Raw genomic sequence first — 17946 nt, 5'->3', positions numbered from 1 at the left:
AAAGCACCTACAAACGTATAAACATAGTGAGCAGACTCATGGACAGGCTGCCAGTGTTTACACCGGGTATAAACTCCTCTTGCTCGGCCTACTAATTGCAAACAGATCACCAGACTCAAGAGAAGGGAGTTTGTGTGAGTGTGTATGTGCGTTTACCGAGTAAAGGGGGGTTAAGTCTGCTCTTTATCCTGTTCTATTTCATTCTGACCCGCCACATGTATGAGATTATCTGTGAATGCCTCCTAAATGCTGCATCTCGGGGACGCAAAAGCTCCTCGGGGCTGCGCCATGTGTTCCACTGAACGCAGCATCTCCTGAAGCCAAGCGGCCATTACATTCTGAGGAGAGTCCAGCTCCCCTCTGGCATCCTCTCTCACCGGCGCATTGCAGTAACACCAGTGCAGCAGGTCACGGGGCCCCACGCACACGCGCGCACACACGGGTTCCAGCGGAGAAACGGCGCCTCCAAGCGGACAGCAGCGCGCACTGAGGTGCTTCGTTGCGCGCAGACGGAGGAGGGATCAGAGCTGTTGGCTGGGGCTGGACCGGGACAGGAGGGCGAACGGACGGCTCTGCTGCGGGAAGTAAACGCGCATCCAGGGCTTTATTTCCCACTTTCTCCTCCAGTGTCCCCCGTTTTTTTTCCTTTCTCGGCTTTCCCTCCTGTGGAGATGAGGAGGTAATCGAAGGAGGATCAGCTGCTGACGAAGTTTTGAAGTTGTAAAGAGTTCGGGTAAGCTGCGCTTTTACGCACAACAACGTGCCAAACTCTTTTAGTCTGTTTCCCTCATTTACCGTCGTGCATGTGCCTTTTCCCTCTCTGTTACTCCTCTCCTTTTCTGTTTGAAAACTCACTTCGATTAACTGAGATGATGGCGTTTTTTCTACCAATCCAAAGTTTTGACACAACTCCTCTGAAAACCCACAAACTATTCGCTTAAAAAAAAGAGAGAAAGAAGATGAATTCTATCTGTTGGGCTGTTGGGTCTTTATATTTTGCATGATGATTCATGTGAGCAGTGATGGAAATGCTATGAGGACTTGCACCATCTCCTGGCCTGGACATCGGCAGAGGAGTGGGGCTTCTGGAGGAACGACTCCTCCGCAGGTAGCAGTCTTCTGTCCGCTAGAGGGAGCCACAGCAGAGCGTGGGGCTGACAAAGTGTTGGGTGGCGCTAAAACCATAAATGACAAATTGGAGGAGGCCAAAAGATGAAGTGAACCACAAATTCTCATTTGTTAAATATTGTGGAGTTCCATTGATGGAATATGAATTCACACTAGTATTGAGTTTGCTAGAGGATGGTGGCTTCAGTTAGTTGGGAAGATGCTTTTCTGGTACAGTGTAAATGTTCAGCATGCTGTAGTGGATGTCAGTTGGCAGCTGGTGTTACTTAATACCTGCAGAGTGATGGATATGATGTACACAAGACCAGCTCTTGGCTTTTTTCATATTGTTACTGCCCTCCAGAGGCCGTAACTAAAGAGTCTCTGTTTCCAAAAGTGGGAAATTCCCCAGAGATGTAGACCTTAAGAGCCACCATATATGTCAGCTGGTTAATTCCATGAACTGCAAATGTGTTTTGGAATATGCATCGCCGAAATGAAGATGTCTTGCACTTATCTGTCTTGTCAAGAACAACATGTTGCATTTATGGTCAGTGTGTCAGGGCCCCCTGATGGGCTAACCTGGCCATAGCAGCTAATAAGCTCAGGTTTGATGTGAGACCAGGGAAATCCTGTGAGAGGCCATAAACATGTGACATAGTTTAGTTGAAAATGAAAATGTGAGGCTGATTGTATTGGCTCACTGCCCAGATGGAACCAGAGCCTGCTCATTTACATCAATCATTTTTTGTTTTTTCCATCACTTGAAAGGAAGACGTGTTATGATATAATCAGATAATTTGTTCCATGTTTCAATCTTAGGCTTTTATTTAGTCAAATAGTGAGTCCATCAGAGACTCAGGCCTTTAGGAGTGAAATGGATCTCCCTGACCCTCCATATGTGGTGGCTGTAGTTTGGCAACATGTTAAAAGTCTGTGTCCAGTTTTCAGAAATAATTGTCCATCATGTGGCGAATGTTAGTCATCATTTATTTATTCAAGCTTCTGCTGAAAAGAAGAGCCATGATCGACTCATGAGATGCTTTCAGACCTGTTACATAACCATGTGGCAGCCATTTTGTTCCCTGGGTAATAGTCAGACATTTGTTTGTGGAATTTTTAAAATGATACCAGGTGCAGAATCTCAACTAAGAAATCAGTTAATATCACGATTTTTTTGGGGCAGTGAATCACTACATGACAATAATAATATACCTTCATTAGACTGGTAAAATGCTTTGTAATAGTGATTATTTCAACACATGTACTCTCTTTGATTTTTTGTTCAGGCTTTCACGTCAGTGAAAATTTGTCTTTACGTTTTCTGAATTCAATTCTTTTGAAACACATCTTTGTGAATGATTTGCTTCAGAAACTTTTTTGTCTCGTGTGTGTGTTGTGGTTGTGTGTGTCAGACAGGAGAAGAGGAAGATGTTGGGGTTGGAGGCCATTGCGCTCTGTCTTCTTTTCGGAGCCCTGACTCATGGACAGAAACCAGATTGCAGCAGTGAGTGCCATCAGTTTCAGCGACACAACATGGGATATACTACTTGCTGACTTAAATGCACTGATTTAAATATGGTTTTGTGTGCGTTTGTTCCCTACAGAGAAGAATCCATGTCCCATCGATGTGTACTTCACCATAGACACATCTGAGACCATCGCCCTGCAGGAGTCGCCCCCTGGAGCGCTGGTGGAGAGCATCAAGGTTCCTCATTTGCTTTTAATTCTGTGATTTAAATCTCACAACAGGAGAATCTGGATGGCGTCAAATGACATTCGACCATTCTGGCTGTAAAATCTGTGTGGTGTAATATGTTGTGTCTTTGTGTTGCAGAAATTCACTGAGCAGTTTGTGCAGCGTTTGGAGGATGAGGAACTCAGGGGCGTCGTGCAGATCAACTGGAATATCGGTGGACTGCACTTTTCCCAGACACAAAAAGTTTTCAGCGGCTTCACATCCAAGAATGATTTCATCTCTGTGAGTTACACAGCATCACACATTTGATGAAGATTTGTTAACTTTTAGTTTGGGTGCAAAGTGAATAAACTAGCTTAAGTGCTTAAACAGAGGCAATTAATAACATATGAGAAAATATGTGTCAATAATGCGACCCACACAAGTGACTGGAGGTCGAAGATGTAGTCAGATGTTGTACTTAAGCAGAAATACTACTACTGCAGTGTAGAAATCCTGTATTACAAGTAAAAATATTAACAGCACTGTCACCTCACAGCTAGAAGATCCCCCTTTCTTCTAGCTGTGAAGATCCTGGCATGGGATCTTGTGCATGTATTTATTTTCTCAGGGTACTCCGGCTTCCTCTCACAGTCCAAAAACATGCAGAGGTTAATTGATATTCTAAATTGTCTGTAGGTGTGAATGTGAATATGCTTGTTTGTCTCTATGTGTAGCCCAGTGGTAGACTGCGATACACTCCAGCCCACCTGCAGCCCTAATGAGGATTAAGCAGTGTATAGATAATGGATGAGAGTAAAAGTTTTGCATTCAGATCTATTAAGTAAAAGTACAACAGGATTATAATCTAAATATACTTGAAGTATCAAAAGTAAAAGCACTCGTTATGCAGAATGGCATATTTCAGGATAATTTCTCTTATTGGATTTAATTTATTAATTCTACTAATTCATTAATGTGTTCATTGCTTTAACACTGGAGCTAATAAAAGGGTTTTTTCCTACTTTACATAGTTTGTTTGATGAGTAGGTTGAGAATTTCCCCTCAGGCATCGATCAGATTTTATTTTGACCTTTAATATTACATCATAAATCATTTGTTGATTTTATTTTGTGTTCATCAAACTAAATCAGTAAAGTAACTAAAGTTACTAAATGCATGCAGTGGAGTAAAAAGTGCAACATTTGCCACCAAATTGTTATTGAGTAGAAGGAGAACAAAACACAAAATGGACATTCTCTCATAAAGTACAAGTGACTCAAGATTATGCTTATGTTTAATAAATGTAATTTTCCCAACACTGTGAGTGACTGACAACTTAGTCCCAGCTTAATTATGTTGTTAAAATCAATATTAATTTCAAAAAATCATTCATCAGTACACACTAATGTCTTTAAAGAAATGGTCAAAATTTTTGGAAACACACTTGCTCACTTTGTGGCAGAAGGCTCAACAGGATTCTCATATCTGCCTTACCACAGCTACTTAGCCTAGCTTAGCACAAAGACTGAAAACACAGGGAACAGCTAGCCTTGCTCTACCTACCATCAGTTCTAAAGCCATTTGGTCTAATCATTATGAAAAATAACCATTAAGTAGCTGCTTTAAGAGAGATTATATGCCAAATTATTTATTGGTTTTTGGTGACAGATGTTTAACACCAAGAAAAACCCTTGAAAAAGTCAGACACACTGCTGTTTTGCTCTTTCCCATTAATAGCCTTATGCTATGCTATGCTAACCTAACCAGCTCTTAACTGTAGCTTTGTATTTAATAAAAACACATGAGAATGGAATCAGTCTTAGAAAGTATAAAAAATAATAAAATAGCCAGTTTGTAATTCAGCTAACATGTTACACCAATGTTTCCAGAATCTCAGGGGAATCCGTTATCTGGGCAAAGGCACCTACATCGATTGTGCCCTCAGAGCCATGACAGAGAAGATGCTGAGCTCGCCCGCATACCCCTCGGCCCTCCAATTTGCCGTGGTCATCACCGACGGCCACGTGACTGGAAACCCTTGTGGCGGTATTAAAGTGACCGCAGAGGAAGCCCGTGATAAGGGCATCCGGATGTTTGTCGTGGCGGCATCAATGAACAAAGAGGAGACGGGATTGAGGGAGATCGCCAACTCTCCAGCATCCGTCTACAGGAGGGAATTCCAGGCTGTGGATCTCAGCCAAGGCAGAGAGATAATACATACAGAAACTATTGACCGTATCATCAAGACCATGGTAATGTACAGATACATTCATACAAAATAAAAACTACTGACTCTTTTGCTCACTTTTTTTTTTGTCTCCACAGAAACATTTGGCATATGTAGAGGTAAGACAGAACCCAGGAGCAGAAATATAATGTCTGCTGCCCTCCGATGTCATGTCTGACTCTTTTTCTCTTTGTGTCCTGTTTAACTCAGTGTTACAAAGTGTCCTGTCTGGAGACACCCGGGCCTTCTGGTCCAAAAGGCCACAGAGGACAGAAAGTGAGTTTTATGCAGGCACACAAACACACACAGCATATATACTTCAGTTGTCTTCGTCCTCACACATCTTTGACCTTGTTGTTTGCAGGGAGCTAAAGGAGACAATGGTGAACCAGGCCTGAAAGGAGAAAGAGGTCGCCCAGGAGACCCTGGTATTGAGGGTCCCATCGGTCAGCCTGGTATCAAAGTAAGAAGACTTGCTTTCACCTTTCCATCAAACACAACAGTATTATGTCTGAGACTAAATAATGATACACAAACTTCTTTTTTTCTCTTCTCTATAGGGAGAACCTGGTCTCATAGGCGAGAAGGTGAGATGTCCTCTTGTGTGGATACAAGTATTGTCTTTCACTAATGGAGATGACTGGAAATACACTATTCACTTTGTAGAAAAATGTTGATGAAGTCTGGCTGTATGTTGATACTTTGTCAATGAATGGGCACCAACTGATCACTCATAAAATGACTGTATGCTCTTCTGTCTAAACACAGGGAGAGCTGGGAACTCAGGGGAAAAAGGTAGGTGTTTCTTCATCTTTTAATTTCTTACACAAAGGAATCTGTTCATTATCTTTAATACTGGAAAGTGATTGGTATTTCTATGCTCAATTATGTCCTCTCTTTATGATTAGGGTGTGGCTGGCATCGCAGGACGCAACGGGACAGATGGGCAGAAGGTAGGATTTTGAGAATCAGCTTTTATTGTGCGTTTTAGGGAACATCTACACTGAAAGTTTCAGAAAACTGTCCAGTTTTGTCCTTTGTCTTCTTGTTCTTAGGGTAAAATTGGACGGATTGGAGCACCAGGCTGCAAAGGAGACCCAGGCGACATAGTATGGCTTTTAATATAATTGATCACTATTAGTGCACACATACTATGCTCTATTATTGTCTACTTATGGTACATGTTTGATTGACAGGGTCCTGACGGTCACCACGGAGAAGTCGGTGAACGTGGTCCTGCTGGAACTGAAGGAGAAAAGGTACACAGCCTAATCTCCACGTAAAGTCAAACACAAGCCATCATCCATTCTGCTTGTGCCTAAACTCATCCTAATTGTCTGTAGGGAGATCCCGGACGCCCTGGAAGATCTGGTCGCCCTGGTCCCTCTGGAGAGACTGGACCAAAGGTAAATAGAAAACAGGGATAGCGGCCCGTGCTAGAACCGGAGGTCATGTTATCCATGTTGAGAGGCTAAACTCTGGTGTTTCATCCACAGGGAGAGAGGGGAAGTCCTGGATCACCTGGCCTTCCTGGAGAGAAAGGAAACCCAGTAAGATGCATCGCAGCAGATGAATACATTCAAAGACACACTCAATCTCTTACATCAAGTGGCTTATCAGTGTGTTGTGTTTCTTAGGGAATCCCTGGAGGTCCAGGAAGAAGAGGAGAACCTGTAAGAACATCTGACTTACCTACAACCAAATCTTCTCCTGCATAGTCTTTATGTTGCCTGATGGCCTCAATGGTTTGTGTTTTTTAGGGAAGAAGAGGCGACTATGGGCCAAAGGGTGCACCAGGACCCAATGGCGGAAAAGGAGAAAAGGTGAGTTCATATGCTCAGTGGCACAAGACTGAATATGAAGCATAGGCTCAATTTGTTTTTCATCCAAGTGTACTTCAGTACTGCTCCAGTAAGGGGCCTGAAGATTGATTTACTGTTTTTCAGGGTGAAAATGGGCCAGAGGGCTTGAGAGGACTTCCAGGTGAATCAGGAAACAAAGGAACAAAGGTAGTAGAAATTTTTTTATCACATTACTTGGCATTTATTCATAGGAACCACATACGTTCTTAAAGTTTTAATAATGTTCTGACTGTTGCTGCTCTAAGTGTAATCTTTCTATGTTCTAAACAGGGAGATAATGGCTTGCCAGGACCAAGGGGACCACCAGGGTCACCAGGAGAGGCAGGAAGAAACGTAGGTTAAAATGAATTGCAAATTAAGATCGATGAACCCTTTGTGACATCACTCATAAGGTAGCTGAAGAGCAATTTTGAAACTCAGTATAGTGACTCAGGCTGTCGCCATCTTGGCAGTGTCTGACTCTAACTTGACCTAATTCTTGGTTAATTAAAAATGGACGAGGAGGTGGAACACGAATGAACGGTAGGTGGACCATTGTGGCACCCACTACTCACTTATAGCAACAATACTCTTAATTATGTATTCCTTTAAGAGTTAAATCAATATTCACCTCCATTACAGTTGTCATAGACAGTGAAATTAGCTATGGAGACCAAAATGATTTTTCATCGATGGAAACGTGTTTATTTCTGCTGAAAAGTTGAACTTTTTAACATGGAGTTTAATCTGTGTTCAAAGCCAGTCTTAAGTGACCATTTGAGGAACTGTAGTTTTTGGCGCTTCCTCATTGGTTTAATTTTTGGACTTTGAAAGTTTCTGCCTAGTTTAAGAATCACATTTAGAAATCTTATCAAAAGTGTATTAGACAGAAATAACCTAATCTAGTGTAACACTGTTTGCATCGTAGGGTACTAGAGGTGACCCTGGTGATGCTGGACCAAGAGGAGATCCTGGACAAGTTGGACCAAAGGTTGGTATCTGTGTGGATGTGTCTGTGGTGGTATTTTCTCTGATTCATTGTCATGTCTGTTGCTGAAACTCTTTGTCTTGAGTCTTTGTTTTGTCTCTATTCAGGGAGACCCTGGTAGACCAGGCTTTAGCTATCCTGGACCAAGAGGACCATCGGTAAAATACATATGCACTAACCCTGCTTACATTTTGTAGCCAGTGTGGCACACTTAGTTGAAACAAATTCTCTCTGCTGATCAACAGGGAGAAAGAGGAGAGAAGGGCAACCCTGGACCTCGAGGCAGCAGAGGAGACTGTGGCCGAAAGGGTGAATCTGGACCTAAAGGAACTCCAGGAGAGGCAGTAAGTAACTCCATAGATGCAGCTAGAATTGTCCTCTCATTTGAGGAATAGTTGGATATGCATTTACTTGCTTGTGATGTCTTTGCTTACAACAGGGTGAGCCAGGGCCTCAGGGCGAACCTGGTCTAAGAGGACCAAGAGGAGAGCCTGGACGTGAGGTAAGTAGACAAAAACTACATACACAAGAGCTTTATCACACACTGACATAGTACAGATGACAACAATCCAGCTTGAAAAAGCTGAACTCTGATATAGCGTTATCTGTTGGCAGTCACAAAGTTGTGTTCTGTTGCTCTACAGGGAGATTCTGGTCCTGAGGGAGACCCCGGCCTCACAGTAAGAACATTTCATCTGATCACAGTTTTATCAAATCAACGAAAACACACAGAAGATATGATGGCTGTAATGATATATTTTGCTCGACCCTGCAGGAATGTGATGTCATGAACTACATCAGAGAAACATGTGGCTGCTGTGGTGAGTTTAGTGACCGCTGCATAGCCATTCACGATCTGAAAAACACAGTTGGACTGTCGGATCTTTATAATCTGTGTTTTCATTTCCAGACTGTGAGAAACGTTGTGGAGCCCTGGACATTGTGTTTGTTATCGACAGCTCAGAGTCAGTGGGTCTCACCAACTTCACCCTGGAGAAGAACTTTGTCATCAACACCATCAACAGACTGGGATCCTTTGCCAATGATCCAACAGCAGAGTCAGGTATGTCAGAGTCGAAATGTGCAGTGCCACAACTAAACAAGATGGCTGCCAACTTAAGCATGCAGTAATATGACTGTTTGTGACTCAGGCACAAGAGTGGGAGTTGTTCAGTACAGCCACAGTGGAACCTTCCAGGCCATCCGTCTCAATGACCCCAAGATCGACTCGCTGTCTGCTTTTAAGGTTTCACAAACACGCAGACATACACAAACACACATGTAGCTTCAAAGGTTATTTTTAGGATGTAGGCAGACTGTTCTTTTGTCTCTTTTGTCCAGATGTTTCTTAATTAAGAAAGGCTTATCACATGTGGTTTCTGTCTGCACAAATATGGCAGATGAAAGTAATCACAGTTGCATATGTGTCACACTAAGCATACTTCTAACATTTACCAGTGTCTAGAATCTGAGGAGAACAAGATGCCCACCTTAAAGGATTCATCTTGTCATATTATATATATTTCTCATCATTCACAAACCCTATTAAAAGACTGTTGCTGCAAATTAATCCAATCATGACAAAAATTATTAAAAGCACATGTTGTTGTGACTGCATGACATGTTCCCTCACGATCATTAATATTGTAGGTCATTGTAGCACTGTAATCTATTTTGAGTTCATCCAGAAAACACTATCCTGCTGTCAGAAAAACCTACTGGAACAGCAAATGTGTTTTCATGCGCAGCTGAAAATAGTCACTGACAAATGTACCTTTTATTGTCTTTCGAATTACATGTTATAAATGACTGTGCTCAGGTGTTAAAGCAACTTACTTATTCTTTGTTTTAAAAAATCAGCTGTATTTTAACAGCCTCTAATGACTGGCTTGCTCTCTAAGAACCAGCAGGTCGGGGCTGAATACCACAGACAGAGTATCGAGATGCAGAACAACGTAATGTTTTTTTTTAGTCCAGAGTAGCACAGTTTTATTGTAAGTTAGCTCACCTGGATCATAGATAGGAAATGGGAAGAATGAAGTCGTCCCACTTTGGTTTGTGGACTATTCTTTAGAAGTCTCAAGTTTAGCATTTGGTCAGGATAGCCCCACCCTAAACCATATCCTGCTTTATCTGCCTGTTTTACTTTACATGGTACCATAACTTACAAAGGGAACATCATGCTGTAATGAATAAGACATGGAACTACTTACTAAGACCATAAACTCATTAATAAAACATTTCCTGAGATCACAAATCAAGTAAGAAGTAGGTTCATTTTCTCATAGACTTCTGTTCAATCCTCAAACCAGAGGAGTCGCCCTCTGCTGACTGTTACAAAGAACGCATGTTTAAGTCACCACTGACTTCTTTTTTCAGACCTGCAGATTATGTCCAAATTTGAAACACAGTCTCACACCCAGATAGCTATATCTTAAATAAACTTGTGCTTTTAGGACGGTTCAAGTATTAGTTCAGTTTAGTCATTTATAATATATGCTGTCCTCCTCTGCTCACCTTGTAGTTTGAGTTAAAATCACTAAGTTTACTGATTCTACTTACAACAGCTAGGGATGCCACTAGAAGTGGCAATGCTAACATGGTAACCACGCTGCCTCTGCTGAACCATGCATTCAGACATCTTTTATAGATTTCATACGAAAAACTAACAAATCTGTCTCATACAGTTTAGTTTCACCATTAGGCTACTAACTAATTTGGGCCACATGAATTTAAGTATTAAGTATACATCATAGCGCAAACTAAATGCTAGTTTTACCTTAGTCTGACTCACCAGATGTAGGCTGCAGGTATGAGACCCCCATCGGCCGTTTATTTCAGCCAGCCACACTAGCACTCTCTATACAGCAACTAAGCACACTGAAAATGTCAGATTTTGCAGATGTTTTGTATCATGCGGTCAGCCAGACCATTCTCTACTACAGAATGGTATGGCTAAGTGACTCTAACTTTACCTCAATACAGTCGACTGCAATTACTTGTTTACAGAACCAACCCTAGTTTCCAAAATGGCTATCTAATGAGAGCAACTCCCTGTGTTCATGCTCAGCACTAACACATGTGTATCAATTACATCCTGTCTTCTCTATTGTTCAGGATGCAGTGAAGCGCTTAGAGTGGATTGCAGGAGGAACATTTACTCCATCTGCTCTGAAATATGCTTACGACAACCTGATCAGGGACAGCCGCAGAGCCAATGCGAACGTCACTGTTGTTGTCATCACTGACGGACGCTTCGACCCCAGAGATGATGACAAGCTGCTTACCTACCTCTGCAGGTGTGTCCTGGAGCTTTATTTAGGGGTTTTAAAACAAATGTTTTTGGTGAAGATGAAAGTTTGATTGTGAGTACCCCGGTAGGTCAACTGGTTGAGCGGGCGACCCATGAAAAGGGGCTATAGTCCCCAATGTAGTGGTCATGGGTTTGAATCCAGCAAATGGCCCTTTGCTGCAGGTCTTTCCCCACCCTTCTCCCCATGTTTCCTGTCTCTGTCTACACTGTCCTATCTAGTAAAGGAAAATATCTTAAAAAAATAAAGCAACAAAAGTTTGATGTCATTACTTGCATCTCATTTCTTGTGATCAGTGATTCCAGTGTGGACGTCAGCGCCATTGGTATCGGCGACATGTTTGAACAGGTTGAGGAGAATGAGAGTCTGAAGAGCATTGCCTGCCAGAGAGATGGTAGAGTGATGGGCATGAGGCGCTTTGCAGACCTCGTGGCAGAAGAGTTCATTGATAAGATTGAGACTGTGCTCTGCCCAGGTAAACTCTGGAAACAAACATTGCATACACCATGTTCATTGTGACTGACTGTAAGACGCTATTTTGTTATGAACAGGATTCCTCTGACATTGTCTCTTTTTCTGTTTCAGATCCTGTCATCATCTGCCCTGACCTGCCTTGTAAATCAGGTAAGATTTTGAACCACAGTGTAACATAAAATCTTCTCTTTATGTCATTTTCTGTGATGGTCACTTCTTTTTTTCAACATTTAGCCTTTGACTTTCTGTTTTAGTAAGGGTCAATATGCTTCAGATGAAGTGCTTGTCAAAGAGCATCTGAAAAAGTGTCAAACTTCAGGTGAATTTTTGTATCTTTCTAAAAGTTCTGCTGGGTACAACAGCACGATTGCCTTTGCGGAAAGACTTGCCCATATGTATGAATCAATGTACCTCTAAGTTCTTTTCACATCACTTTTGAATAGGTATAAACACTTCTATAAATCCTATAAATCTGCTCTCTGATGGCACTTTGTGCTGGCTAGTCTGTTTGAAGCATTTTTGTGCCTTTAAACTGTGAGGGTACTTCAAAAAGTTCTGGGCCTCACCCAGAAGCAAGGGGCATAACTCCTATTTTGGGGTATGACTCCATACTGTACAGTCTTATATCATCGTCACCTAAGTTCAAATGTTCGAAGCAATCAAATAAAGGAGAAAGGCCATCTGTGACAGCTGACATGTTGTTGCTACAATCCGTCCGTCCACGCAACCCAGATGGTAGAAGCAGCTGAATGTAGCTTTGAACTGTTGCCCCATGAACCTCACCCACCCGACCTGCACAGTCTAGCTTGTATCTGTTTCCCAAACTGAACTCCCACTTGCATGGCTGCCATTTTCAAAGTGATGATGAAGACATGCAAGCTGTTGAGGAGTATCTGGAAGCTCAATGTGACTTTCTTCCTCAAAGGTATAGTGAAGCTTGAACATTGGTGGACCAAGTGTCGTGAAGTTAAAGGACATTGTGGTGAAAAAAAATGTAAAAACAATCTTTTTCCTGTGACGATTTCTGGCGAGGCCAACAACTTTTAAAGTACCCTTGACAAATTGTCGCTAAACCATAGCAAAGTTGTATTGTTACACTTCCTTTGTTCTGGTGCCATCAAATCATGGGGCTGTAAAGTCATTAAGATCACATTTAGTGCAGCTCGGTGTACCTCCAGCGTCTTAACTGGCTGTGTTGATGCGTAGTATCTGTGGGACTCCGCCCACAATGTTATTCCGCCCACTTGTTGCAGGAGGGGGCATCGTCGTGGGGAAATCCCCTCCCCTCTGGAAGCCGCTGGCCGAGGAAGGCAGCCCCTCATTGGTCCCCACCTCTTTGGCGGGTGTGGCCAACCTGCTGAACGGCCTGAGCGAGCAGCAGTACGGGGTTGGCGTGGCAACCATGGCATACACAGCCCAGAGAGCCAAACTTGCCGAAGGAGCGGACAGACAGCAGTGGACCCAGCTGTTCATCGACTCCTTCAAATATGTCTACGGAGACATTATGGGAAACCCAGAGAAAGCCATAGGCCTTTGCTAATGCTAATATGCTAACCATGCTACCTCGCATTTATGAATGCCAGTGACTAATAAGCTTAATGCTGGACATAATACAGATTTTATTAAAACTGTGGGCATTTTATTATAACTCCGCAGGTGCAATTTACACCTGGGCTGATGCAACAGAATCGCATGAGTAGTCGGACCTGTAATAAGCTTCGAGAGTAGAATTGTGTAGTGACTGTATAGGATGGGCCAAAATGTGGATTGTTGTTTCGATCTCTCTTCGTAGAATCTTTCCAAATTAACAGTCATATGTGTCGCTGTTAACAATATACATATCACTTCTTCCAGGTTAGTGAAAGAACATTTTCCATTCGAATGGAAAGCTGCCGTTTGTAGAAGCCTTTATGTTACTCTTGTACAGTGGCTCTTTGATGAAGCCTCATTTCCACTGTGAATCACGAGCTCGCTGAATCACTCTGATGACAGTATTTTCTTTTTGCTGTTTTGCACATATCCATGGTTACGATGTTATTTTTTTATTTTTTCCCTGTGAATGATTCATGATGGTGAAAACTATTCCATGTGGAAAATATCTGGTTTATACATACATATCACAGCATACTGTATATGAGTCGGACGTTGTGGATGTTTGGTTGATTGACTTGGCACCGACAATGAAGAAACTATTGTATAGATTGGTGCATGTTTTTCCGCATGTGGCTGGGCTTGTGAAGTGGGATGACTAGAGGGAAAAGACCACAGAGTGCCTTTAACTAAATGTTATGGTACCGTTCTTGCTCTGTGACTGCAATTTGCTGATGTGAACGATATTGTTTTCTCAAAAATGGAATGTATTCGTGTTTTTACATTGTCTCAAGAGAATAAAATGGTAGAGCAAACTAAAACAGTGCTTTCTTGATATCCTGAAGGTTTAGAAGGAATCAGACAGCTGGACTGCAGATAGCATGTATGGAATTGCAGCATGTTATCATATATTTCTTTTGCTGGCTTTGACTTTTCAGCATCTGTTGTGCAGCTGTAGCTCACTGAACATTGTGTTATTTATGCGTGTGTGTGTGTGTGTGTTTGTTCCAGAGCCTGCTGTGGCTCCGTGTGTTCAGCGGCCAGTGGATGTCATCTTCCTGCTGGATGGTTCTGAGAGGATGGGCCTGGAGAACCACCGCAGGGCCAAAGAGTTCATCGAGAACGTGGCCAATCGCCTCATCCTGGCCAACGGCCCGACGGATGAGAGGAATGCCCGCCTGGCTCTGCTGCAATACGGCAGCCCGTCGGAGCAGAAGGTGGAGTTCCCCGCTCACACACGACATCGCGGTGATCTCCGATTCGCTGGCAGGTGTGACCTACATGGATTCATCTTCAGCTCTGGGAAGTGCAATCATCCATGCTGTCAACAACGTGGTGTCTAAGGTACAACAAGCATACACACTTTACTGATTTACTGTTCTTTTTAAAACTTACATTATAAGCAGCTTATCTGTGGCAGATACATTTAAAGGAACTTTTAATCTGACCTGTACATTTAAAGGTAGTTAATCAAAACTCTGTATCTCATTTTTTTAAAAACTTAAGTGTAAAACGACAAGTTGTGTTTCTCCAGGTGTTAATATGTGAGACCAAACTCAGTAGCCATGCATCTATAGTGTATTTTAATGAGTATTTTTGAATTAGTGTATTAGAAAGGTTAATATAAACTGCAAATTTGATTCAAAATGTCATAATTTCTCCAAAAAAGCTTGAATTCTCACTTGAGGTGGTTTTGATTTTTTTTTTTTTGAAGAGTTAATGTACTTAGGCAAGGCAAGGCAGCTTTATTTGTATAGCACATTTCATACATGAGGGCAACTCAGTGTGCTTTACATTAAAACATTAAAAGCATTGGAAATATTCAGACAAGGATTTTTTTAAAAAAAAGCACAGTTAAGATAACAAATATAATAAAACATAGAAATAAAATAAAAATTAGAAATACATTTTTTTTAAAGTTACAATTTGCATTCAGAACAAGTTTAGAAAAGCTATAATAGGAAAGAAGATGTTTGCGAGTCATTGCTAGCAGATAATACATCTACCCTCATTTTTCATATTTACACCTTCTTTTTCATTTGGATCAAATAAACACTATATCATCTGTTAATTGGGGAGTTTATAAAGTGCTGATTAATTTTTCATCATCGTACAGAGTCTTGCCTCGCTGTTTTCTCCTGTTAGCATACAAAGCTAACCGTGTCGTCTCCTGGCTGTAGGAATTGGTCTGGATCAAAAAGTGAATAAGTAGATTTCTCAAAATGTCAAACATTTACTTGAAGTAGCTGAAACCTGGATGTGATTGCCATAGTTAAGGATAAGATTGAAACCTAGGGAAAACAGCTACATTTACAACGCCTTCTAACATGTTGAACTCTTCCTTTAACGTTGTGTCTTTAGCCCGCCGGCCGCTCGTCTCGCCGCAACGCCGAGGTGGCCTTTGTGTTCATCACTGACGGCATCACATCCAGCGACCAACTGGATGAGGGCGTCAGCGCCATGAAAGAGAGCAGAAGGTGTTCCCACGGTGATCGCCATGGGAAGCGACACCGACGAGGAGGTGCTGAGGAAGGTGTCACTATGGGGACATGTCGGCCATCTTTAGAGGAAACGACTACGCCATGCTGAAACAACCCTCATTCTGTTGAGCGCTTTATCCGCTGGATATGCTAGTGAGGAACTGTAATGCTCTACACCATAGAGGTAGAATGCATAGAATGAAGAAGGACGAGCTCCTTCAGTGTACACGTAAACACACACACAGAGGCAACAAGCACACCTCTGTCTTCATTATCATTACTGGATGCAAGCACTGAGATGGCTACATATCCTGTTGTCAGGGGTGAAGATACAAAAACAAACCAGGACCAACACACACAGACACACATTTGTAACTTGGTTGTTCTCTTCTTTGTAAATCTATTGTCAGCGCTACCAACCAAAGACACAGAGGTGTATGATTATTGAATGTGTACCAAACAAATTGTAGGCTATATTTTGTTTTCTATTTTATAATGATATTCAGTTTGCAGAAACATCTTTCTCTTTCTTTCTTCACACAGTCAGTATTCACATTAAAGGTGCTAAAGTAGAAAAAAATGGACAAAGCCATCTGACTGGTTCTGAAACTCTTTTTTTAATCATGTTACGCTGTAAGTACTGTAGTTTGTTGAGAGCATAAAAGCATGTAGACACGTCTTCCCCAGGGAACAATAAAGATCACACATGAACATTTGGCCACACAAGAATGACACACTCAGACATGCACACAATTGCACACGTAGATGCTGTAGTTAATTACATTGACATGCAAACATGAACCAGATCTGTAAACATGAACTACGAATAAAGCCTCATGTTTTGACCCCTAACACTGTCTGTTGTGTTTGTTAGATATCCATTATATGTGCTGTGTTCATTTATTCGTGCGTCAATAAATCACTGTAACACAAGCAGCAAGGGAATGGTTCTAAATGGGGAAAAAAAACTGGAAAAATGTGACTTGACTGTATTATTTACTGCAGTAAGACATACAGGACTTTATACAGTTCCCAACTTTATTCCCAGCATGAAAATGTTGGCACAATTTGTTCTGAAAAGGGAAGTTGCTTTGCTTCACGGCAGTATTTTTTGTTAAAGATAAACTAAACATCTCCAAATAACAAACAGGTATTATTCTTCTTAAACGCCTTCAGCAATAATTTTGAGCAGCATAAAAAGAAAACAAAGAGGAAAGGAAGAAATAAAAAGAAAAGTTAGGGAGCAAAAACTACTACAAATACTTTTAGTCAACAAAGATTTTCAAGTCATTTAGAAATCCCCCAAAACTGGACAAACTAAAAAAAAATCTATATTTGGGTAGGTATAATTTACCCATAATCAGAGTATCGAAAAAAATCAACAAAAATCCAGATTTTTGTTTTGCCTGGCAACACAAAATTTAAACAGTAAGATATTCAAACGCTAAAAGCTGCCTGAGAATATCTTATGATTAAATTTTGATGCACAATAAATGTTTTGATTTTTTTCATCTTTGTAAACTATCCAGTCGTGCATTCCTGTCTCAAAAGAGCTTAACAGTAATTATTACAGGCGTAGGAAAGATGCTCCTACGATTCTGTGTCTTCTTCCAGATTATACATACATTAACATCCATATTAAACCTTAGTCTTAAACATTTGCTGCATGAACAGATATACAAACTGATTTAACATCAACTTTCTTCATTTCAGGTAAAAAAGGAAATGACAGATATCTGCACTAGCAGTCCTAAGTTTGGACACACGTTCTCATTCAATGCTTTTTATTTATTTGCATTATCTTCTACATTGTAGATTAATACTGAATGCTTCAGAACTATAAAAGAATACATTTAGAATTATACTGGTAAACAAAAAAGTGTTAATCTTCGATATTAATCTGCAAAGTATAAAATAATACAAATAACATAAAAATCATTGAATGAGAAGGTGTGTCCAAACTTTTGACTGGTGGTGTAGTTCAAACTTTGCTAGTTTAAACTTTTGAAAATCTTTGAAATCCTCAAAGCAGCATTAATGGAGTCAGTTTGTCTCCCTCTGCTGGACAGTCACTGAAACCACTAAACTACTCTGGATGGAGTTTCTGACTGTCAGATGGTGTATTTCCGTCCATCCAGAGCAGCTGAGACATTTAAAGACTGCTCGGAAAAAATAACACAGACAAAACTTTCTTTCATGAAAATTATCTACGATCACAAATCATTGCAAAATGGAGTCTGCAGGTTT

At 41.3% G+C, this 17946-nt stretch overlaps 1 protein-coding gene across 1 annotated transcript; it reads left to right on the top strand.

Annotated features, from left to right (window-relative positions):
* Positions 1-514: 514 nt before the first annotated feature.
* Positions 515-16551, top strand: col6a2 (collagen, type VI, alpha 2). The gene is given in 36 exon segments (XM_022207606.2): positions 515-733; positions 2523-2614; positions 2715-2815; positions 2945-3088; positions 4678-5040; positions 5114-5134; positions 5226-5291; positions 5380-5478; positions 5576-5602; positions 5784-5810; positions 5924-5968; positions 6071-6124; positions 6212-6274; positions 6359-6421; positions 6512-6565; positions 6653-6688; positions 6776-6838; positions 6962-7024; positions 7148-7210; positions 7785-7847; positions 7952-8002; positions 8090-8188; positions 8284-8346; positions 8489-8524; positions 8620-8665; positions 8755-8907; positions 8996-9090; positions 10962-11143; positions 11452-11630; positions 11741-11779; positions 14231-14445; positions 14447-14563; positions 15581-15682; positions 15684-15761; positions 15763-15822; positions 15824-16551. Coding segments are annotated over 35 exon segments (3036 nt in total). The 5' UTR covers positions 515-733; positions 2523-2538; the 3' UTR covers positions 15854-16551.
* Positions 16552-17946: the final 1395 nt, after the last annotated feature.

This window comes from Acanthochromis polyacanthus, chromosome 9, assembly GCF_021347895.1.
Source record: "Acanthochromis polyacanthus isolate Apoly-LR-REF ecotype Palm Island chromosome 9, KAUST_Apoly_ChrSc, whole genome shotgun sequence".
Lineage (NCBI taxonomy): Eukaryota > Metazoa > Chordata > Actinopteri > Pomacentridae > Acanthochromis > Acanthochromis polyacanthus.
The sequence above is the reverse complement of the archived record's forward strand: the minus strand, read 5'-3'. Positions and strand labels throughout refer to the sequence as shown.